This window comes from Lynx rufus, unplaced genomic scaffold (assembly GCF_022079265.1).
Source record: "Lynx rufus isolate CCGP_SWC_20201006 ecotype Redwood Valley unplaced genomic scaffold, mLynRuf1.p SCAF_23, whole genome shotgun sequence".
Classification (NCBI taxonomy): domain Eukaryota; kingdom Metazoa; phylum Chordata; class Mammalia; order Carnivora; family Felidae; genus Lynx; species Lynx rufus.
Window position 1 is genome coordinate 15,848,087 of NW_025814838.1, and position 24,764 is coordinate 15,872,850.

Consider the following 24,764-nt stretch of genomic DNA (forward strand, 5'->3'; position numbering starts at 1 on the left):
TTATCTTATGTAAAGCAACTAGTCTAGTACCTAGCAAGCACACAGCAGGCATTCAATAAATGGGACTCTCATCCTGGGGCCTTAAAAAAGTCTGTGAAGCTACACGTATACCGCACATGGCATGCACCTGAATTTTTACCAAACTTGCAAATATTTTCAGAGGAGTCACTGCAAATCATAGCCCAAACTTAGTATTTCACACAGCTGAAGCGCCTACTGCCCAAATCATGTGAATTCAAGGACCTGAGTTCATGGCAGGAAGCGATGGAGACAAACTAAAACAATTCATCGGCCCTGCTTCGATGGGCTTTGGGGTATCTTTTGGAGGTCGCTCCGGGGCTTAAGGAACGGGCTGTTTAAGTGTGAAGAGATGTCACAAGACAGCTGTTCCTGCCACACTGGGATAATATTGACTTTTGGCCCTCTGGGAATTTGAGATGTTGAACAAATAATACTCTGTATGTGTTTCTGGAGAAAAGCACATTCATACAAAATGCCATGGCTGGCCAGCCACAAATAAAGGAAGCTGTATTGAGTCATGGGATGCTGGCTACAGACAGGAAAGAATCGAACAAAGTCCTAACCTCAGTGGAGAAGCCAGGAGGTCAGAGGAGAACCTACTGGGGGTCCCATCATACCATCATGTCCTGTCTGGGATGACAAGCCAAGAGGTGGGTCAGCGAGCCCTTGGAGGCCCCCCGCTCGCTCCTGGGAACCGTTCCAATCATCACAGCTCCTGAAGGCCTCCTGGATAGAACACTACCCACAAGCAATGAGGATTTTGTTCGGGCAGAAGTTGGGATCACCAAAATGCCCTCGCGGGCTAAATGAGAGGAGAGGGTTCAGACATAAAGTGAGAGTCCTTGATATTTTGCCTTAAGCTAGCCCTGGGCCTCCCCCTCCCTCCACCCACATACTTCATTGGTCACCCAAGTCCAGTTAGGGCCACAGCCCTAGATATTTCTGGACTCACTTCACGGTTACTTACTCCAGGGAAATCCTTGTGCAAGGGCATGCAGAGGCGCTCATTTGTCAAGGGCAAAAAACTGGCCACAACCTAAACATCCATCAATGGGGGACTGGCTAAATAAACTGGTGTGCCCACATGATGGATTGCTCTGTAGGAATAAAAACGAAAGCGGGCACTCTCACGAACTGACAGGGAAGAAAAATCTAAGACACAGTGTTGAGTGAAAACGGCGTTCGTTGATGTCAAGAAATAAAAGGGCAACGCAGTAGGCCAGCACAAGCATAGCACGGAAACACGCAGAAAGGGATATGGAAGGACGTGCACCAAGCCGAGGGAGGGAGAAGCTCTGCAGAAAGACTTTCTCATCCTTCTCAAGGGCAGAGCACCACCTACGGCATAGTTAGGCGGGGGGGGGGGGGGGGGGGCGGGGTGCCATCAGAAGGGCTGAGAGCATCTCGGGTCTCTCTCCTGCCCACCCCCTTCTCCTCTGCCTTTCCTGACTCCAGTAAAGCAAAAGCCAAGCCCCCTGCCTCCTCGCTCCTTGGCCTTGGCACCTTCAAGGGCTTCCTACTGCTTCCAGTGTAAAATTTCAACTCCTCAGCAGGCAGAAGTCCTCAGGCGCTCTGACCCCACTGGGCTTTCTAGCCTGTCTCCCTGTCGCTGCCCCTCATTCACGAGTGCTCTCTCTCTCTCTCTCTCTCTCTCTCTCAAAATAAATAAACTTAAAAAAATTTTTTTTTAATTAAAAAAAAGGGGCACCTGGGTGGCTCAGTCAGTTGAGCGTCCAACTTCGGCTGAGGTCATGATCTCGCGGCTCGTGAGTTCAAGCCCTGCGTCGGGCTCTCTGGTGACAGCTCAGAGCCTGGAGCCTGCTTCAGATTGTGTGTCTCCCTCTTTCCCTGCCTCTCCCTCACTCATGTTCTGTCTCTCTCTCTTTCTCTCTCTCCAAAGTAAATAAACACCAAACAATTTTTTTCAAAAAAAATGCCAGCTCTTCCTTCATCTGTCGCCCTTTCCCTTCTCTCCCTGGTGGTCCCCTACCTGGGCCCTAGGGGCTGCCATGCTCTGAAGAGGCCACGAAGGAACGGGCAGAGAGGAAAGGGACGTGTGGAGGACCCAGTGACTCCCTCCTCTCTGTGAACACTCAGCACTACTCTGGTGTCCCATGCCAGCCTTCTGCTCTGGTTCCTCTCACCCTTAGGAGGGTCCCCGTGAAGTGACAACTCTCGTTTTAGCCGTCTGCACACTCAGTGATGCCGCTCGGTTGGCACCTCATGCTCTTGGGTCCCAAGGCAGGCACCATGACTGGGTCTTGGGAAGTGGTAAAGCGGTTCCCAAACCCAGTTCCAGGGGGGACCCTAGGGTTCCCTAGGCTAGTCAGAGACATTTTGGGGCAAACATCAGACCAATTGGTCTTTAGCTGGGAATTGGTCTTTTTCCAATTCCCAGCTAAAATTAAGGGCCGGGGTCTTCCCTGTTTCTGAGTTTTACCCCACAAACGAGCCTTTGATCCTCGTCATTTGCTATCACATGTCTGTTAACGAGAACTTGCAGTTGGTAAAACAAATGACTCAGCAGCAAAAAAACAAACATCCAGAGAGGAAAGAGGCTCATCAAGTTTCTTCACATAATTTTATGGATTTTTCCTTCGGACGCAGACACCTGCATCCACAGAATACAGTCATGTTTTCTACTGGTTTCCATGCTCCTGGGTTCCCAAAGCACAGCTGGTTCCCAGGTGTTCTGCCCCTGAATAATCTTCAGGACTGAAGGCATGGGCTCACGGAGTGGGCCACGCACTCTCCTTCCCGTGCTCAGGTTTCCTGGTCCGCAGAGTGACCCACGGTGCCAGCCTCCCAGGCCCGGTGTGTGGGTCAGCGAGAACTAAGTGATGGCAGTCAGGACCATGGGGGAGCAGGCATGCGCTGGGCTGGGGCGCTGGGGACGGATCTCCACTCTTCTCTGGCCCTGGCTCTGCCTCCAGGAGCTGTGGGGCCCTGGCACATCACAGCACCGGAATCCTCCTGGCCCTTCTGCAGGAGGCAAATTCTGCCCCCGCGTTTTATCAGCACCTGATGACAAGCCTTTCTAAATGAGCAAATCCGTACAACTGTGCTGTGTCTTTGGGACGTGCAGCACAGGGAGCTGCTGGGTGATTAACTTCGTGCAAACTGATTGAATGCGTAGAGAGGGAACCTATTATTTGGGGTCCCAAGGGTCAACTGTGACTAATAACAATGACAATAAAAAATACCGAGAGCCTAACCTTCACTGCACACCGCACACGCGTGAGGCATCGTTCTGGGCACTTAGGTGAATTAACTCCTTTCATGCTCACGACAGCCCGATGAGGTGGGTCACATTTTCATCCCCGCTTCTTTTCCCCTTTTTAATTGCGGTAACACACACATACCATAAAGTTGACCCTCTTAACTATTTTTTAGTGCATAGTTCAGTAGTGTTAAGTACACTCATTTTTCTTACACGAATAAACAGGTGCTGGCCCAAGGCCACGTAACGGGTAGAAGGTGGAGGGAGGACTTGAACCCAGACTGTCTGCTCCAGGGATGGGCTAAGCCACCTCCCTATGCTGACTCTTACCCGGGCAAACACTGCTGCTGAGACCAGAAACCCATGCCGGACAGACGGAAAGAACGACGGGTAGGGACACGGGGTGTGCTTCACGGACACCTCAGGGTAGAGAAGTTTAGTGCATCTTGTCTCTTCTCGGTCCTCTTCCACTTTTTCCAGCTGCCCTACAATAAACGCTCGGCTCGTCCTAGGAAGTCTGACAGGACGAGGAACCGGCAGGAGCCACGTCCTCCAGGGCAGGCACAGGCGTGGGCCGACGCACACACACAGGCACTCGGCTGTACCACCGGCTCTGACACATGCCCGCCCATTCCCTGCTGCCAGCGAGGCTGCCCCTCGGGGGCCCACCGGGACCTACGGAAGCCCAAGGGCTGAGTGAAGCCGGGGCTCGGGCTCCTCCCACAGCATTCCGCCGCCCAGGCTCTCCGCTCTCTTCTCCACGAGCAAACGGAGCGGCGTTCCCTTGGGTGCACGAGGCTCCTGGGCACACGGTCGCTTTGATAGTCGGAGGTGGCCAATGACCCCGAAAAGTGAAGCAACACTCAATTCTTTGGAACTCTTTCCTCCTCCTGCCTCCACCCCCAGAGAGGCTCATCTGGGGCCCGAGGCTGGGTCCGCCCACTGCGCGGCGTTTCGCAAGAGGGCTCCTCAGACACCGAGTGCTAGTGTGTGCACTGGGAAAGCGTCCAGATCTGGGGGCACGTTCCAGGTGAGGGAGCCTCGTGGGCCCTGACTCAGGAACGTGACTCCTTCGGGGCTGTGTGCTCCCAGCTGCACAACGAGCTCACACTCCCTCTTCGCGCCTTCCCCGGGGGCTCCAACAAGAGGCGTGGAAAGCAGACCCTAGGACTCAGCTCAGGGATGAGTTTTGAGTGGGACCTGATCCCCACACTTCCGACCCAACCACGCAAGGGCTGCTCTCTTAGAGACCTCTGCCAGAGAGCTCTGAAGAGAGCTCAGATCCTGATTTTACACAGGCAACATTTTTAAGTTTCAATTCTGCTTTTTGCTCTTGATAGACTGGGAACAAATAAATCTATGCCATGATGGGGTCTTTACGTGGCCCCAAGCTTTACCCAGTTTGGAAGTGGTGGTTGCGGGGGGTGGGGGGGGCAGCGTCTTTCCAGACGGCTGCTTTGCAGGTTTATCCCTGATGCGAGGCGGGGCTTGGAGTGTGTGAGTGGTGCGAGTACGATGGGAATGGGGAGTGATCTATCTATGCCAGGGCCACCCGGCAGGCCCCTCCCTCTCTAATGGGGGTCTGTCTTGCTGACCTCTGGCAATCAGAGATAAGTGGCGGCCATCACCGATGGGCACCTGGAGACAAGTGGGATTTAGAAGCAGGCAGTGCAGGTACGGCTCTCAGCCTGCCCTGTGTGAGCTCCGCAGCCTTGGTCCAAGACTTGGTTTCCCGTATGTAGAACAGGGCGAGCCACACCAGCTCCCAGCATTATCCAGAGCACGGAATTAACGCATACAGAATTAACACGGAATTAACTGTGCCTGGCACAGTTAATTCTTCCGGTCAAACTCTATGCCATGCTCCCAGAAAGAGATGATGTTTTCTGTTCAAAACACCCAGAGCAGGATGCCTGGGTGGCTCAGTTGGTTAAGTGTCCAACTCTTGACATCGGCTCAGGTCGTGATATCCCGTTTGTGGGCTTGAGCCCCCCGTCGAGCTCTACAACTGGCAGCGTGGAGCCTGCTTGGGATTCTGTCTCCCTCTCCCTCTGCCCCTCCCCCACTCACGCTAACTTAACACACACACACACACACACACACACACACACAAGGTGTGAAGGTCAGAATGAAGTTTCTGTAAGTCACTGACCCAGTGGCTAGAGTCTCTGGCCAGGGATCCGAAGGCTCGGGAGGGGTTAACAGGGGGTTGAGAAGATTGGAGGAAGGTGCCGGGAGGCTCTCCTTCCTGTGTGACTCCAGAAAGGGCGTTTCTTTTGCCTTGGGGAGCCGGGAGGAGAGAAGTGGCTCCAGTTTTCTAATCGGAAACAAGAAAAATAACAGGCCTAAAAAATTCGTTTCTGGGAAACACTGTCATGAGATGACATTAGCACCTAGTACGTTATCCCAGGAGAGGAGGCAGGACTGAGGTCTATGAATTAAACATTGATTTTTTTTTTTTTTTTTTTTTTTTGGCTGTCAGTTGGAGGCTTCGTGGTCAGCGCGGCTGGCTCTGAGCACACTGCGATCTCTGCGTTCTCACTCAGTTACTCAGCTGCCAGAGGCTGGCTCTGGAACTAAGCTGCCTTTCCACGGAACTATTAAATGTTCTGGGTCAATGACCGATAGGGCCGGTTTGTTTGCGTTTCATAAAGATAACACTCGTGGAAAGCGCTGCACTCCCCCTGTGCTCAGGGATTTAAATGTTTGCCCAGAGACAAATGGCGGCCTGGACCCAGCAGGGACAAGAAGTAGGGACCAGAGAGGAAAGCGGGACGTCCCTGGTGGGATGAAGTCTGACTCTGTGGCTGGCACCCTGGGCCACCACCACCAAGTGATGCAGGTGCCACGGCCGGGAGCAAGACAGCAACGCCCCTGCCGCAGTTCACGGTCTGATGGGAAGACAGGACACTGAACAGCTCATCCAGCCCAGCCTCCATCCACCAATCCACGTCCCCGCCCGCATTCGACAGTCACTGGGCACCTGCTCACTAAGCATCAGCGGTGGAGGGCAAGACGAACAGTGCCCCGGAGCCTTCCAAGCGAGCCCGGGGCAAGCGACACAGCCGGGAAGACAAATGGGTCAACTCCAGCGGATGGCAAGGGCTCGGGAGGCCGTGGGAAAGGCATTCTACTCCGACGGACGGCAGACAGGTGTTCAACTAAAAACTTCCACATGCACGCTCGCAGCAGCACCGAACACACTTGCCAGAAGGTGGAACCCAGCCATGTGGCCGTCAACGGCGCGAGAATGGACGAATGAAAAGCAGTCTGTCCACACGGGGGACGCTCGGACACACGCTACCACGTGGAGGAACCTCCACGCAAATGTGATGCTCAGGGAAAGAGACCAGACACAAAGGGCTACACACCGTACGATGTATACGAACATCCAGAAAAGAGCAGTCCATAGAGCCAGGAAGCAGAGCGGTGGTGGCCAGGGGCTGGGGAAGGGCGAATGGGGAGGGAGGGCCCAGGGGAACGGGCGTTTATTTGCGGGGGGATCAAGGTATTTTGGAACTAGCACAGGTGGTGGTGGCACAAGACCATGAACGTACTAAGTGCCACTGAATCGCACGCTTTCTTTTATGTTATGTGAATTTCACCTCAATTAAAGAAAACCAGCTGTGCCTGGGGGCGGGGGAGGCCCCTGAGCAGGTATCTGACCAGAGTCCTGAGTGCTGAGAAGGAACCAGCCGTGCCGTGTGTGGAAAGATGGCCTTGTGGTCTAGTTTTGGACACCCTGCCTCCCTTGGCAGATTCTGGCAATCGGCGGTCTCTGAGGGCTGGTGGGACAAGGCCTCGAGGGCACTAACGGTGGAGGGCCGCCCCTCGAAGGCAGACTCTAGATCTGGTCACGCCTGCCCACCAGCACACACTGTTTGCTGATGACCGCCCCCTGCCCCGGCCAGGCGGGCACCCATGCCTCTGCCCTCGCAGAGCTGAGCTGAGCTGAGCTGAGCTGAACCTGCCGCAGGGGCGAGGGCCAGGAACATAAAACCGGCCAATAAATAGGATTTGTGATTTCTCTCCGAGCCCAGTGGAAAAAAGAGAAATATACCAAAGTGGCTAGTCACCTAAGAGCCCTGATTTATATTCTACTTTACTATCTCTTCCAAGGAAATGGAGGGTGTATTTTCATTAAATATAATCATTTACAGCTGGTAAGGGGGAGACACACACTGTGTGACCATCACCTGGCCGGCAGATAAAATGGGAAGGGGGGCAAGACAGAGTCAGCCCCTCTGGCAGTCACCCGGAACTGTTTTCCCCATTGTGAAGGATCCCCTCTGGGCAGGAGTGGGCATCCCACCCAGGTTTTGCAACCATGTGGCCCACGGCAAGGGACACAGAGCAAGACCATTTCCAAAAGGTGGGGGGTGGGGAGACAGCGTTGCACTCGTGAGCCCAGAGGCGGCCGTGGCGCCACGGCATCAGAGGCCAACCCAAGCCATGCTTCGGAAGCCCCCCTCCGGCCCCACCCCTTGGCTTCTGAAAACTTTCAAGGTGAGGGCGACGAACCCCGGCTGATGCGCAATGGCTCCAAGTCTATCGCGTGGGTGCATGTGCCCTGCCCGGGGGGAACATCTCGTTCACTTTGGTGACAGAAATTAAGCGGGAGAACGCTTCCGATCTTCTGGGGTCTCGGTTCCCTTGTGTCCCTTGCTTAGTCCAAGTGCCACAGACCGAACCACCCAAGGTCTATATAAACTATAGCTCTTCGGGATCCTCGGTATTTTTTTTTAAGGGTATAAAGGGGACCCGAGGCCCAAACTCCGCAAAGTGCTGACTTCAAGGAGCAGCAGGGGCCGGTGTGGCCGGGGGTGGGGGGGGTGGGGGGGGGCGATGGGATGAAGGAAGCTGGGTGGCTGCGTCTGAGAGGCCAGCTGGGGCCCGTTTCACAACTACCATGCAGGACCAGAGTGAGAGATCTGGGTTTTGTTCCAAGTACAACCGGAAGCTACCGGAGGGTTGCAGGGAGGGGCATGATGTGATGTGACTTATGTTCTAGAAAGATCCCTCTGGCCGAAGGGGAGTGGTGAGGGTGGAAGCCTGAGAAGCTGAGGATACTGCTCCTCGATCTAGGGAGAGGGCAGCTGGCTGGCACAGGGAGGTGTCTTCTGGAAGCAGAGCAGGCCAGCAGGGGTGGGACGGTGAAGAGGAGGACCAAGGATGATTCCAGATGCTGCGCGGCTGTGGGGCAGGCTGAGACAGCCAGTGGTGAGGAGGGGAAGGGTGGGGAAAGCTCCCCTCCCTCTCTCTGAGTCACGCTGAGGCTTGGGGATCTCACTTGCCGGTCAGGCTGCGAGGGCAGGGAAGGCCGCGAGGCCTCTCTACCCAAGGGCCCAAAGCAGTTGCCCCCAGGGCCACATCTGTGAGAGTGTCCCCACTCCCCACACCACACCCGAGTGGCACCTCCAGAGGCTGTCAGGGGACAGATACAGGGAAGGGGCGGAGGGCCAGCTTCAGCAGCTACCTTTGACCCTCCACAGTCCCAACTGGCTCTACCTTAAATACCAGACCCTGGGGCCAGGAGCAGGGCGGTGGGTGCCACCCCCCCCTCCCTGGACAGGCCCAGGCCACAGGAGACAGGCCCATACCCCCAGCATTGGATGACCTCACTTCTCCCTGGGAGCCCAGGCGGGGTAGGAGCACTTGGTAATAAGTCACTGTAAAGCGCTCTGCAAACAAGAGAGATGATTATGCAGATGCTGAAGAATGTGACACTTGGCTCTATTTATTTATTTACACTTGCCTTGTCCAAAAAGGACTGAATGGAAGTAAGGCCCAGGTTTTTCTTTTTAACCTGTTTGTTCCCAAGACAAAACCCGAATGATGCTAAAGAAATTATTTCTTCGTATGATGTTATATGTCAATTAGATCTCAATTTAATGGGGCGCCTGGGTGGCGCAGTCGGTTAAGCGTCCGACTTCAGCCAGGTCACGATCTCGCGGTCTGGGAGTTCGAGCCCCGCGTCGGGCTCTGGGCTGATGGCTCGGAGCCTGGAGCCTGTTTCCGATTCTGTGTCTCCCTCTCTCTCTGCCCCTCCCCCGTTCATGCTCTGTCTCTCTCTGTCCCAAAAATAAATAAAATGTTGAAAAAAAAAATTTAAAAAGTCACAAGGCGGTGCTTATAGAAATGGTATAATAAATTACAACTCTGTGGAAAGAAAGAAAGAAAAGAAAAGAAAAGAAAAAAGAAAAGAAAAGAAAGAAAGAAAGAAAGAAGAAATGATTTCCTACCAAGGCAATCTACATTTAACCTAGACTCATGGCCATCATTTATGTTTACTTAGCAACCATCTCTACAGAACATGACACAGCCTGAACAAGCTTTGACAAAGAACCCTCCAGACCCTGGAAAAGGCAGCAGCATCACATCGCATTTCGTAGCTGAAAACAAAACAGTGTCACCATCAGTCTTAGAGACTAAGACGGGTCTTAAGGAAGAAAACGGTCCAGGCAGTGGGTGGCAGCGTGAGCCGGTGCACTGTCCCAGAGCACGTGTTGGGACTACCTGTGTCAAGACAAAAAGCCTCCCCTTGGACCCGGCTAAGAATGTGTCCCACAGACAGTCGCGATTTGCACACTTCTACCGAGACCCCCCAAAGATGTCCAATGACACTGGAGGAGCAAAACGATGGAAGTGACCCAAACGTCTGCCAATACAAAACGTTATGAGAGATGTTTCTGGTCCAGCCATGTGCTAAAATACCACGTAAGAGTTCATCATTACTTAGCATGAAGTGATGTGCGTTGATGTGGAACACCAAAGTATCCGTGAAAAAAGGCAAGGGGCAGAATCACATAGATGGTATGACTCCGCGTGTAGAAATAGACAAGAAAAACATGTATGGCATACAAACGAACATTTTGGGAAGGACAGGCAAGAAACTGTTCACAGTGATTACTTCTGGGGGCAAAGCTGACTTATTTCTCATTTTATCATGTCCTGTTTATATCTTAAAATACCACATACTTACAATGTACATATTTCTAAAACGAATTAATGCAATCAAAGAACGAATATAGAATAAATCATGGAGCGGAAGGAAAACAAGGGCCCTGACTTGGGACAGGTCCTGATCGCCGCGTTTTAAATCAACAACTGATCTTCCGTCAATAGCCGCTTTTGAAAACATTCTGCCATATTTCAGTGCGAGTTTGAAACCCTAACACGCTTGCAGGGGGCCGCCTGGCCAACTTCGGGAAGTTCTGCAATCAAGAGCGAGGCTCTCTTTCGAAGGACTGGGTGCACGTGGACTTATCTTAGACACACTGGAACAGGAAGGGGAGAGGCTGCCAGCCCTTGGGAGGAGCAAGCGGCACTCGAACTTTCTTTTCATGTTTCTCTTTTCTGGGGAGATGAGCTCTGGAGGAAGTGGGAGGGGTGCTCCCAGCCCCCACGGGGAAGGCCCTGGCACAGCCCTCTCTGTGCTCTCCTTTCTTCAGGGGTTGGAACAGGAACCATGCACACGGCTTCACTCGTCATCCCGCCTGGAGAAGGAGAGGACTCCCCCACGGCCTCATTACTAACAATCTGAGCATTTCCAAGAAACTCCCAAGAAAGCTCTTAGTCTTAATTCTGAGAAGTTCTTCCACATCCCCAGAAAATCTCTGGAAAACCAAACCCAGGCGGCAGAACACCACACAGAAAGCCAAGATTTATTTCTAGGGCTTGTGTTGCATCTTGAGCTATCCTTTGACGAATTCTAAGAAACGGGTACTTCCAGCCGCCCGGATTCCGACACGTCAAGGGAAGCTTGCTCACACAGACTCAACAGACAAGGGCCCAGAACCCTGGGGCGGGGGCGCGAGGCGGCGCAGGGTCGGGGCGGCTTACCTGGCACCTTGTCCACGGACGCGAACACGGAGCGCTGCACGGTGGGGTCGCTGCTGCCCCGGCGGCACTGGTCGTAGAAGCGGAAAGGCAGGTGCTGGGAGGAAGAGGAGCCGAGTCTAAACCCCAGGACGTCGGTCGTCGGCTGGATCGGGAGGTCCAGGAGGGCTATGTTCAAACAACACCGTGGTTCATGCTCGTCACATGGGCCGGGGGTGTAGATGCTGGGGCCGTAGCCGGAGCGGCCGCGGCCCCTGCCGGGCACATCGCGTGGACGGCGTCAAGCAGGCAGCCGGCGGCCTCGAGCTGGGGAGACCGGCGCGACACCGAGGTCCCGCCTGAGCTCAGGACACAGCCGGTGCCTCGCGAGGGATTCAGAAATGGACGCTGGCCAGTCTCCACCTTGGACCCTTGGCTTCCACAGGCAAAGAGACCCTTAGCGAGGCTTCGCTGCGGGTACGACTTTAGACCCCAAAGCAAACGGGGCCAATTCTGCCCTGAAAGTTCAGACATGTACACGTGCACGGGGAGGCGCGTGTGAGGGAGAACATATCCGCGCGTGCACCTGTGTATTTATGAGTTTGTGCTTATCTGTCACGGTTGCTATCTTCCCTCCCAGAAACAAATCTCATGATAGAGCAATTTGGAGGGGCTTTTTAACATCAATTGAAGGCATACCCGAGGCGTTCATTCTAACAGCCACTTTACGGCATAATTCTCAATTTTCAGATGAAATATTTGGCCTTCGTGCCAGCGCTGAGAAATTGCTTTACATTAAAAAAAAAAAAAAAACAACAACCACCCTCTAAAAATAAATCTTAAGAGGAAGGACGGAATGATTTAAGTCACTTTGCACATTACAAAATGCTTCTGTAATGATTTCATAGGCCAAGTTTCAGCTAAGCAAGAAAACAAGGGACGCATGGGACACAGGCCTGTGCAAATCAACGGGGCACGCACGGTAAGTAACGCAATCCAGAGTGTCCAGAAACCCGGCCCGCCAAGGGTTTATTTTTAGGTAATCCCTTTAGAAAGCACCCCTCCTCCTCCCTCACTGGGCTGGAACTGCTCCCAGCAGCTACACCAGGATGACCACTGGTGCTCGAACTGAAAGGCGTTGGTGTCTGGAGAACGGCTATTTATAATTTGGGGGGTTGACAGAATGCCTGCTCCCCCGGGGGAACGCCGTGCCATCGGCCCTGGTGATCGGAACGCCCTCGGTACAGAGCCTTTATTTCTAAGAAAGCTCGGGCCTTCCTGCCCAGGGTGGCGCAAGGCCTCCTCACACGTTCACCACAGTCCCTGTGAAACGGACAACTTCCAAATTTAGTGCTGGGTCATCGTGGCCCCCTCACCAAGCAGGGCTGCCTCTCAGGAGAGCTGGAGGGAGGGGGCAAGGGATGGGCTTTCGGGAGGAAGTTCCGCGCTGGGCTTCTGTCAACCAGCTGCGCGTGTGACTTTGGGCAAGTCACAGAGCCTCAGTTTACTCTTCTGTAAAATGCACAGGACAGACCCTCCTGATCTTAAGGGTTAAGGATCCAGAGTAGCAGAGGAATGTCCAAGCCTTTTGTACACGTAAGCTAGAAGATTCCCGTGTGTGGGAAGTGAACAGCTGTCCCAAACCAACACCTGTCTGTTCAGGGCCTCTTGCTCGGTCGGGGAGGGTTCTCCTCCCCTCCACGTGGGCCTAGAAACTCTCTAGACATCACACACCTGGGGAAGGGGAGAGTCTGAGCAGATCCTCCGTTCTGTCACCACAACACGAGTAACTCCTCTAAGCCACACGTGTCCTCCCCTAGCGGTCAGCGTGTGAGCCCGAGGGCCCTGGGGACATCCGCCAGGGCCGGCCACTCACCGGCTATTCTCTGCATCTTCATGCGCCTCGCCTGGATGCGGCCCTTGGCCAGGCGCTGCTTGGCGATGATGCAGCGGATGTGGTCTGAGAAGACGAAGGTGGCCTGGAGGATGGGGAAGGGCTTGGAGTGGGGGCTGGACGCAGGCTTGTGGATGGTGATGTTCAGGGCGCGGCTGTCGTCCTCCACGCCGGTCACCTGCATGTCCTGTGGGGGAAGTGGCAAAAGCAGGGTGTTCGTTACGTTCGGGAGGAGGGTGGCGGCTCAGAAGCCGTGGGATCCGTGTCTCATCAAGAAAGCGGTTCCCTGGCACTGACTTGGTCAGAAGAGCACACGACTCTTGGTCTTGGGGTCATGAGTTCAAGCCCTACAGCGGGTGTAGAGATTACTTAAATAAATAAATGGAGAGGTTTTTCTTTTTAATGTTTATTTTTGAGAGAGAGAGAGAGAGACAGAGACAGAGAGAGCACGACTGGGGGAGGAAGGGAGGGAGAGAGAGACACAGACACACGCACACACACACACAGAATCCAAAGCAGGCTCCAGGCTCCGAGCTGTCAGCAGACAGCCCAAAGCGGGGCTCGGACTCACAAGCGGTGAGATCATGACCTGAGCCGAAGTTGGATGCTTAACCGACTGAGCCACCCAGGCGCCCCAATAAATAGAGTTTTTAAAAAAGAAAGAAAGAAAGAATAAAAAAGAAAAGAATAGAAAAGGAGTTTCCCCAAATTCCCCCAACTCTGCTTTTGCCTGAAAAGAGCAGCCTCCCAAACCAGACCAGGCTTCGAGAACAGGACATGGTAGGCAACAAAGGTGCTCACGGGGAGCCCGCGCTGGCTGGGACCCTGCCCCCGAGGACGTGGGCTTGCTAGGGAATAAATGGGTGCACTGGCCTCTCCAAGGGACCTCAAATAGCCGGACTGTGGCAGTCCTTCCTCACTTCTGAGAATACTGGAGACAACAACCCAAAATGCCTGTCGCCATTGGCCATGGTCTGAGATAGGCGCACTTATCTACTGACCAACTTCTTCCTGGCTTCTTTTCAGAAGGGGGGGATCCCTGACACCCACACGCACGTCTCTGGAGAATTTCTGGTCCCTAACAGAGAATGCTAATCCAAGAAGGGACAGGGAGGGCCACTCAGCAGGCAGTGAAGGAAACTGCATTTGAAGGGTGTAGAAGAAACCCGCCCATAGCAAGCGTGATAAGGATGAATCCCATCTAAAACCTCAGAAAGGATTTTCTGTATAAAGAATCTGCATCGCACAAGAGTTTGAGGTGATGCAAGATAAAGGCACAAGGCGAGACAGACGTGGAAGTCAGGCGTGCTGGAGGAGGTGGGGAACATGAGCTAAAAAGGCTCACGAAGTACGACGGTCGCTGTTTGTGGGCATTAAATCGGGCACAGGGTCCTTGGAAATAGTACCTGCCTCAAAATGTGGCAGCAGATTAGATGGGGTGTTCCACATTTAAGGTGGAGAACCTGGCACACAGGAGTGGCCTGACAAGTAAGTAGCAGCTACTGGAAGGCGACCAAAAGGAAAGGTTGATGTGGCTTTCGTCGTCTGACGGAGGACACGTATTAATCCTTCAAGGGAGAAAAACACTTTCCTGACACTCAATTCTAAAGGAAATTGATCATAAGTCTAGATACATAAGACGTACTAAGTCACCTAACGGACAACCTCTTACAGGGTAGTCTTTTTTTTTTTTTAAATGGAAGATTCTTTGCCGAGTTTCTCGCATCCCCCTCTGTAAAAGACATTTTTTAAAGGGAGAGATCTTCAAAAAGAGGAGGCTGGGGAAAAGGTTGCAACAGCATCCTCGAACACGTGGGCGACTCCCTTAGAGAGTGGGATGCTGACAGTGGGTCACACTGTGCAGAGGGGGGACGCAGGTCAGCCCGGGCGAGACCTTGCCGGCGACCACGCACTGCCCAGGAAAGGAACGGCCTGCCTCGGAGCAGGGTATGTCTCGGGCCTGGAAGGTTCTGCTGCATATCCGGGGACGGGGCGGGGGGTGGGGGTGTGTGTGACAAGGGGTGGGGACTGGAAGGCTGTTTTCAACACTGCTGGTTCTTCCTTTCATTCAGTTATGGAGCTGACATTAGTCACCTGCCAATAAGAAAACCCACAAACCATACGAAAACCCACGTCCCAACTTGCGTTTGGCGACTTAGAGCCCATGCCTCCTAGAAAAGGGGTGAGGACGAGGCCACGCTCCTAAACTGCCAGTGGCAGCAATCGCTTTAGAGAGGAATCTGGCAGCGTCTATGAACGCTGAAAATAGGCACGCCCCAGCTTCTTGGGGTCCGCCTAGGGAAGCCCTCGCTCAAGTGCACGTGGAAGTAAGGACGGTTCTCTTCGAGGCAACATTGTCTGTAAAGGTAACGATCTGGCGAGAGCCACGGGGCACTGGCTAACTGTGCCTCAGCTCGGTCACACAGCAGTGAAAAGAACATCAGAGAGTCTGCACATAATACGCGGTCAGCTCTAAGACGTATATCGACTGGGGGGCGGGGGGAGTTTAGAATACGCTCAGCGTGACACTATTAAACACACACACACTCTCAAGTACGTGCACACCATGTTTATAAACAGCATGTGCGGTTATATTTATATGTGCGTTTATTTATATATGCAGCAGCTCTGGAAGGCCCATACTGATAATGCAGGAGAAAGTTTAAGAATTGAGGGTTTGGGTCAAAGCACACTTGACCCTTATCTGTGCAGTATTTTCACTTTTTTTTTCAAATAACAATCTGTTCATGTAGTCCTTGTGTCATCAGAAATTAACCGTAGAGACAGATGATTCGTGTGTGTGTGTGTGTGTGTGTGTGTGCGCGCACAGCCAGCCAAGAAGAGCTCTCAGGCTTCCTGGCCATCATACCTGCAGCAGGCCTGCGAACTTGACCACTCCCCAGCCAAGCCTGGACACATCAGGTTCCACTAAGCTCATCTGGTAAATATCGACAGCCAGGAATCGCTGGACCATCCCGCCATCCTTGGTGATCACGGTGCACGCGATCAGGTCACTGTTGTCTGCGAACAGGGAGAGGGAGAACAAAATGAGGGGCAGTCCAGCGGCCCAGTCTGACGGAGACGGGCGCTCAGACTGACTCGCTGGGCGGCAGCGTTTGGCGGGCAGGGTCCAGATCTGGAGGCACACACACACCTGAGACTGAGGCCCTCCCCTGAGTCTCGCGGGGCGACCTGGGATGATGCCCACCCCTCTCAAAGTGATGGCTTGAGTAAGGTACGTAAGGCATTATTAGTACAATGTTTAGCACGCAGCAGGCGCTCAAACTGTAGCTAAGAAAACTCAACTGAGAATCCTGGTAACGGTTCAGTGCTTCCTTGCAGACAGATGATGGGTGGCAAGCTGTGACGGTGTTTGCCTGAATTAAGGGAAGGCGCAGGAAAACAGGAGTGCCCTGCTTGGTTCTAGAACCGTCATACTTCCAATCTGGTGTCTGGCAACTGAGAGCTGACCTTTGTACTAGATGCTGTGTGATTCTGGGCAAGGCACTTGGCCCCTCTGAACCACACTTTTCCATCTGTATGATGGGAATAATCTCCCTTATTCTGAGATGCTTGGTGCTTCATGTATATATATATATATATATATATATATATATATATATATATATTTTTTTTTTTTTTTTGAGAGAGAGAGAGAGAGCACAAGCAGCAGAGGGGCAGAGAGACAGAGAGACAGAGAGCGAGCGAGACAGGATCTTAAGCAGGCTCCATGCTCAGCACAGACCCCAACAGGGGGCTAGATTCCACGACCCTGGAATCATGACTAGGGCTGAAATCAAGAGTCGGACACTCAACCGACGGAGCCACCCAGGCTCCCCAAGATGTTCTGTGCTTTAAAGGAGAACCGCATTTAACACAGAATCCTTACCGTGTGCTGGGCCCCTTCTCTTACTTGGAAATCATCCTCCAATTCGAGGTCTAACTTAGTGCCTGTCCTTGATGGCTTTGACATCTCCAGAGTAAGACAGGACCATTAAATCTAACATGTGCTTTGAATTGCCTCCAATGGAATCCTTTGCCAAATTTTTTTTTTTTTTTTTAAATAGCCCAAACAGGAAACAACCTAAATGTCCCCAAACAGGGGAAAAATTTGAGCATGATTTTTTTTCCCATCACATGCAAAATTATCTACCCATTTAAAAATTATGCTTAACCAAACTGTGAACAATAGTTGCCTATGGAAAGGGAAGTGAGAATGGTCGGCGGGGGGTGGGGGGCGGGGGGAGTGCCTATGTGGGGTGGGGGCATCGATGGCAGAACTTAAATTTTTGTACTATGTAGCACTGTATTCCTTGAAATTATTTTAAATAGCTATTTTTTGAGACAGAACATGGGAGGAGGGGAAGGGCAGAAAGAGAGGGGGAGAGAGAGAATCCTGAGCAGTCTTCTTGCTCAGTGCAGAGCCTGACTCGGGGCTTAAACCCACGAATCGTGAGATCACGACCTGAGCCGAAACCAAGAGTCGGACGCTCAACCGACTGAGTCACCCAGGCGCCCCTCCTTGAAATTATTTTAAAATGAGAAATTACTCAAGACGTACTCTTCAAGTACATATTAAAAACCCAAGTATAAAACCCTATTTACAAATAACTGCAACGACATTGGAAAAGCCACTGAGATTTGAAATGGAAGAGGATAAGAACTGTATTATTCTGATTTTGATGTTGTTGTTTTTTAAAGAAGCATCCCTACAAAGAAAACACAAATGCAGAAAATAAAACGGAAACATTAGATGTTTCTGATAACAAGAATGGTAGATGGGGTTTTTTTTTTTCTTCTTGGAAGCAGCTTTACGGAGTTATAATTTATATGCCGTAAAATGCACCCATTTTAAGCGTACAGCTGGAGTTTTAGCAAATTTACAGCTGTGAGTTACTACATTCCAGCTGTGTGATACCTGAAGCGCCCCAGTGGGTTCAATCGAGAGCACTGTAACCACATATCTGGCTTACGTTATTGGAGGTGGGTGGGTGGGGGAGGGGAGGGAAGGTTACGCAGACAGTAGAACTCTTGGCCCCAGACACACGTGATGACGGACCTGGGCTCAGGTATTCCCCAAGGATTTACCCCCCCCCCCATTTTTACTTTCCATTAAGATCTAGGAAGGACAGGGAAACTCCTCTCCTCTCTCAGCACCACCTTCCTATATACAGCCCCGTTTAACCCTCTGAAAGCTAATCCGTTGGGGATTGCGGCTTCACGGGGATGGCTTCCTCTGGGCTTTTAAGGGCTTCATGTCTCTGTGCATTCTCCCAGGGGTAGGCCCACCTAGGACGGCCAGCAGCCCCACGGCAAACACCAACACCAGGTGGGATTAACCCTCGACTTTCTTCATATTCTGTGGCAAGGATCTTGCCCCCTTTCCCAACAACCCAGCCAAGCACCTTAGAAGATTTCTAAAAATTATTTCATCCGCAATGTCTAATGTCCCTACTGGCTCTCTGTATTCAGAAGTGGAAGCCAGCATGCCCATTGTTTCCAGCACGTTCTTTGCAGTATGTAGAGTTTATTTTCTTCACTCGGGACTTAAAGCGTTTTCCTCAACGACAAGGTTTTACTTTTCTATGTAGAAAACAAAATGGTGAGGGATGCTTTTTCTTTCCCTTTCCCCTTTCTCCCATCCCCTGCTCCCCCAACAAGCAGGAAGGTGGAATCCTAGGATTTCTTCTCTCTTCACATCCACGGAGGACGTGACCCTCGCGGCGTGACCGGGGAAGGTAGACACAGCTGTGGTGGCAATGGGCAATGTCAACGGGGTTTTGTCTGAAACAGTGGGGTTTGGGGGCAGGCACCACCCTCATAAAGCCTGGGGTCCTTGAGAGCTTCGGGGGCCAAAAAGGGACCCACTATCTCTGCCCCCAAGAACAAAAAAGGAAGGACAAAACCCCAAAGCGGAACAACGTTCAGAAATGCAATTGAGACATCAACCTCCCCTCCCTCTCCCCGTGAGGCATTTCATAAGAAAAGTAAAAGGCAACCGTCCCCGGGGAGCCAGGACCTCCAGAGTGGGGGAGCCTCTGGCTTTTCAGAAGCTTTGGGGGCAGCTAAGGGAAAACAAAGTGGGGTCCTCAGGGAGACCAGGCAATGCTGTGGGGGCTCGTCTGTGGGCCTCCTGGTGTAATCTTGGGGAACTCCTCCCCCCCCGCCCACAGCCCTCTGCTGCTCCCACACTGGCTATGGGTATTCTCATCTAAAGCCCTGGGGACAGGGGCTGTCTGCTCATCTCTGGATGTCTTGGGGGGAGGGGGGCCCAGGGGAGGGGCTGCTGAACGGAACCCAGTCCCACCCACGGTCTAGTCCGAGGGCTGCTGCCTTCACGCAGGCACCTTGGATTTTGCTCCACTACAGAGGGGCCATCAGGGCGGAGGTACTGGGAGGGATGTGGGGACATGGGGAGGACTTTCAGGGTGTGGTGACCTCATGAGCCTCCCTGCCTGACCCCCAGGAACAGCCCGTGGCCCGGGCAGCACGGGCACTGCCCGGATCTTGCTGCCCATGTGAACCTCCTGGGTCCCACCCCTACCAACTCCACTTTTTCAAAAGGGGTGGAGCCTAGGGTTCTAGTTCAAAATTTTACAGGGGAGCCTGGGTGGCTCAGCTGCTTAAACATCTGACCTCGGCTCAGGTCATGATCTTACCATTCTTGAGTTTGGGGCTGGCACCAAGCTCTGTGCTGACAGCTCAGAGCCTGGAGCCTGCCTCGGATCCTCTGTCTCCCTCCCTCTCTGCCCCTCCCCCACTCACTCGCTCTCTTTCGCAAAAAAATAAAAATAAAATATAAAATGATAATAAAATAAAATAAATAAATACATAAAAATAAAAATTTACAGGAAATCGCCAGAAGACAACATAGGGGAATCCTCATGTGATCTTGGGGGCAGGGCAGGGTTTTCTTAAAAAAGAAGTACGAGGGGCACCTGGGTGGCTCAGTTGGTTAAGCATCCGACTTCAGCTCAGGTCATGATCTCTCGGTTTATGAGTTCAAGCCCTGCACTGGTCTCAGTGCTGACAGCTCAGAGCCTGGAGCCTGCTTCCAATTCTGTGTCTCCCTCTCTCTCTGCCCCTCCCCTGCTTGCACTTTGTCTCTCTCTCAAAAATAACCATTAAAAAATGAATAAATAAAAAAGAAGAATCAACACATACAAAAAATAAATGAATACAAGATCGGCAAACTGATTACAGCAACGTTAACACTTAACTCCCATATAACAAGTGACTTTACAGGCCGGGCAAAACAGTTGCAAAATACCTCTAAGGGACAAATGATCTTGCAGTAAATGGTGAAGGAGTCCCAGGGGCCATTCAGAGACAGAAGAATGGGGGCAGCCAGTAAACACACAACAAGGTGCTCGACCTCACGACAACACAGGGAAAAATTTTTAAACAAGTCACCACCTTCTACCCATCGACTGGGAGGTGACAAGTGGCGAGGACACAGAAAAACTGACAAAGATTTCCCACGAGCTCTAGGAGAACAAATTAACATAGACATTTTGAAAGGGCAAATTAGCATTCTTTATTTAAAGTGAAACTTTCACACCACATGACCTGGCAACTGATATGTTCCCAAGAAAAACACACACGAGGGCCAAGAGGCATGAACAAGTATGGTGATGGCAGGATTTGGGTCTAGAGTGACCCAGATGTCCTACAACAAGGGAGAGCCTAAAACAAACAAACAAACAAAAAACAAAAAAAACCCAAACAAACAAAAAAACCACAAAAAACGTGCACGTTCATTCAGCGCAAAAACATGGCAACAACAAGGAACGACTCAGATTCCCGGCAATTTCAACACGGTCAAGTCTCAAGAACATACTGTTGACTGGAAAAAGCAAGCTGCAGCCTGACACACACAGTGTTAACGCAATTCGTGTAAAATTAAACCTCGCCAAGCCCTGCCGTGTATGTTCTATGGGTTCCAGCATGTGGGTGGTAAGAGAGAGAGTGTTAGGAAAACGTCTGGCAGGGTGCACAGTGATTGCCTTTTTGGAGGGGATGAGGTGGGATTAAGGGTGAGGGGGTCAAGGTCATTTTATGCTGTCTGTGGTAGCAAAGAGGAAAGTGAATCTCTTTCCACGTCCCTCCACAAGGGGCCTCGGGCCCTTCTGGGGTCCGACAAGGGTTGGGAAGCAGCACCAGGCTGAGCTGTTGGCCCGGCGGCTCTGCCTGCTCTGGAAGGCAGTGACAATCATCACGAACGGAGCGATGACAAGAAGCTGGGGTCTCTCCAACTGCCCCTCTGGGTACACAGGCATGCACATTTCCAAACCGACCGGAAGACGTGTGTGAGCCCTAGAAATCCGGTCAGGCATCGTCCTAGGCGGCCAGACCGAGAAGCACAAGGCTAGCCAGTGCCCCCAGCGTGCTCAGGACCACAGAACACGGCAGAGACCAAGTCTGCAACTGGGAAGAGACGGCACCCTACAGACACAGGGAGGACACAGGTCTCCATCGCAGCCCAGGGCCCCGGAGGTGTGGCTTGCCTCCTGGTGGGGCCTCGCTCCAGGGAGACCGGACCGGCCCCCCTACTCCCGGGCACTCACTGCTTCTGTTCCCTTTCTTTGCCATTTTATTTGAAGATATTTAGAGGGTCCTTTTCTTTGCATAACACATTCCTGTGCTCCCACTGAAAAAGCTGTGACCTTCTTGACAGTGGATCATTAAGTCTCCCCTGTCCACCCCCCGCCAGAGGCAACCACCATCCCGGTTTATGGGCATCCACCCCCAGCGCGTTTCCAAGTGTGGCGACGCTCTCCCCGCCTTGTCCGTCAGTCACAAAGGGGAGGGAGCACGGCACGTGCTCAGCCTCACGCTCCTGCCACATACCCATGCGTTTTGGTGACACATTCGCACACAGGCCCGCCTCACTCCTTGTCACAGCCACGCTCTCTAAGGACTCTCTGACCGAACAGCTCCCTAGCTGATGGTCATTCAGGTTATTTATAAGCTTTGTGGCAACAGAGGAAGGAACCTCCTTGTCCGTATGTGCACGTGAGAGTAAATCTATAGCAGCAAAGGAGGGCCTATGCTTCCTTCCCTTGAAGGCACTCACGTTCTACTAAAATAAATTTATTTAAAAAGGAAACGTCATATCATTACCACGAGTGAAAAACCAGATTTATGGTAAATAAATTGACTGTGAAACAGATTGAGACCCTTTTATTAAACTGTAGCCGAAAGCCTGCTCTTTGGATTCAAAGAGAGACCCAAGAGTTCTACAAGTTCAAAGACAAACTAGAGCCAATCTGAGACCTCCCTGATATAATCAAAGGAACCAGAGGGGCAGTGAAATGGGTTTTCTTATGGACTGTTCCTTTTTTTTTTTTTTTAAGTTTATTTATTTCTCTGAAAGAGCATATGCATGAGTAGGGGAGGGGGAGGGAGAGAGAGAGAGAGAGAGAGAGAGAGAGAGAATCCCAAGCAGGCTCCGTGCTGTCAGCTCAGAGCCTGATGCACGGGGCTTGAGCCCATGAACCATAGGATCCTGACCTCAGCCGAGATCAAGAGTTAGATGCCTGACCTCAGCCGAGATCGAGAGTTAGATGCTTAACTGACTGAGCCCCCAGGGGCTCCCTTATGGACCATTCTTTCCAGCACCAACCCCACCTTACACACTCTTCTTAGAGTGAGGCCTTGGCCCTCTTCCCACCAAGTGCTGGGGTCTATGTCCTTTCTCCTGGAACCTGGGTGGGCCTCTGCGACCGCCTGGACCGAAAAGACAGCAGTCGACGTGATCCCACGTGGTTTCCAAGGCAAGGTCTCCAAACGCTCTTGGAACCAACCTGTCCGCCATGCTCTGTGGAAGCCCAAGCAGCCACACGGACACCCGCAGACACAGAGGAAGACCCGGGGCCCAACTTGCCAGCCCCCGGCTGATGCCACGTGGAGCGGAGTAGTGCTGCTGAGCCCCGCTGGGCAAATCATAGACCTGTGAGCAACATGAGTGACCCTAGCTGTTGGAGGTGACCCAAGCCGCTCACTTCTAGGGTGGGTTGTTACTCAGCAGTGAAGAACTGCACGAGTGGTCACCGTGACGGACTGTAATCGTGTGCGGAATCCAGGCACTCCCGAGACGCTGACTTCCTCCGGCGCCACCAAGAGACCGTACACCGTGTCCTGGAAGACTAATCTGGAGAAACAGCTCGGGGCTGGCCAAGCGGGACGCGGGAAAGGTTCTGCAGGGTTTAGCGGCATGGACGGAAAGCAAGGCAGACATGTTCCCGCAGAAGGCGTCGAGGGAGAGGAGGAGAAAGGGAACGCGTGTGAAGGAGCCACCTTACCACGAAGCGCAGGATCGGTACAAGCATCTTGGGCTTGGGGCCGTGGGACCCGGCCTCAAATTCAAGCTCTGCCACTAACAACTATGTGACGCTAAAGCCACTTCCTTCTGTGGGTCCCAGGTTCCTCCCTTAGGAAATCGAGACCTAACCCTTGCAGGGCCGTCGAGGGGATGGGGGAGAGGCCCGGGGCCACTCCGCTCGCAGGGCCCGGCGTGCGTCACGGACACCGGCTGGGCGGCCTTCACCAGCCACGGCTGCTGCCTGGCGGCACCCTAGCTCTCGGGAGCCACGATTCTCTAGTCAGAGCCCTCCGGCCCGGGGCAAAGTCACGCCTTCTGAATGGAGGCTCTAGACTAAGCGAGGCTGGAGGGACAAAATGATTCATGGTCTTGGGTTTTCTCAGAACTGCTACGGGCTCACAGGTAGGTGAGTGACAAGGGCCCCTGGCCTCTCTGAGGGCCTCCCCCCCCCAATCCGTGGTTGTCCCTCTAACCTGTCACTCTCCACTGCATCTACCCAACTCACCCCGACCATGCCCCAATGCCTGCCAATATCCCATCTACCCCTTCCCTCCTGGTTGAGGCCCGCTTCCTGTCTAGACATAAGAAGGCCCTAAGAAGGCAGGGCCCTGGCCAGTCTCTTCACTGCTGTGTACCCCCAGGAAGGTTCTGGGCAGTGGGAGGCACTGAAGAAGTCTTTGTCAACGAGATGGAGGGATGCCAGTGTCTTTTGGTCCTCCGGTTTGGAGGCAAAGGACTTCCCGACCAGCTGTCATTTCAGTTTCTGGGCTGAGGCCTCCCCCTGACAGGCCGTGGCTCATTACTGAGCAATAAGTGGGGCTGATTGACTTTTGCTGTATTTAAATAATCCCTTCATGATAAAATATGGAAGCCAATACCGTAATTTAATTCTTGGCGTTGGTGGCTCCAAATGCATTTAGAAGCCAAGTCTTGATCCTTACGGTGGGATTTCTAGGCCGGCTGAATCCCAGCGCTTTGAAATCTAATACTCTGGGCTTTAGGGTCAATTCTTGGAACGCCACCACAGCTGGAGTTTAGATTAGCAACTCCGTATCACTACCAAGACTCTCAGGCTCCTGCTGTTAACAAGAGGTCAGGACGGGTCCCCGGATTCCTTGAGGAAGGCAGGCCACCCTGGGATTCCTAGACACCGGGCCCATCGCGAGACTTCACAGCTGATAGGAGACCAGGATTTCTTGGTGCACAGAAAGCCACATGACTGCTTTCTCGAGGAATGCGGGGTCCAAGAGTGGCCTGGCTTTCTATTCTAGGATCTGTAGGCGTGCCTGGGATTGGAGAGGCTAAGATTAGTTAAAATGGGATTATGGACCCTCCCCGGAGTCAATGGCTCTGTCCAGTGGGAATCTGGTCCTCTACAATCGCATACGGAAAGACTGTCAGGGCTGGGGTTGAGGGTAGGGGACCCCTATCGACGGCTGCTGGCCCCATGACAACGTGTGTGGAGGGCTCCTGTATAGATGCCGGGC

The 24,764-nt window shown here is 52.6% G+C and overlaps 1 protein-coding gene across 6 annotated transcripts in view; it reads right to left on the reverse strand.

Moving 5' to 3' along the window:
* The window catches only part of CLEC16A (C-type lectin domain containing 16A), a 205,797-nt gene that overhangs the window by 38,607 nt on the left and 142,426 nt on the right, over positions 1–24,764 (reverse strand). For 4 of the 6 annotated variants that reach the window (XM_047087900.1, XM_047087899.1, XM_047087898.1 and 1 more), the window contains 3 exons: positions 15,823–15,974; positions 12,936–13,140; positions 11,084–11,248 (listed from right to left, as the gene is read on the reverse strand). In XM_047087900.1, coding sequence (XP_046943856.1) covers positions 11,084–11,248; positions 12,936–13,140; positions 15,823–15,974 — 522 coding nt within the window. The remainder of the gene's footprint in view (positions 1–11,083; positions 11,249–12,935; positions 13,141–15,822; positions 15,975–24,764) is intronic. The other 2 variants (XR_006963619.1, XR_006963620.1) reach the window with 1 other exon arrangement.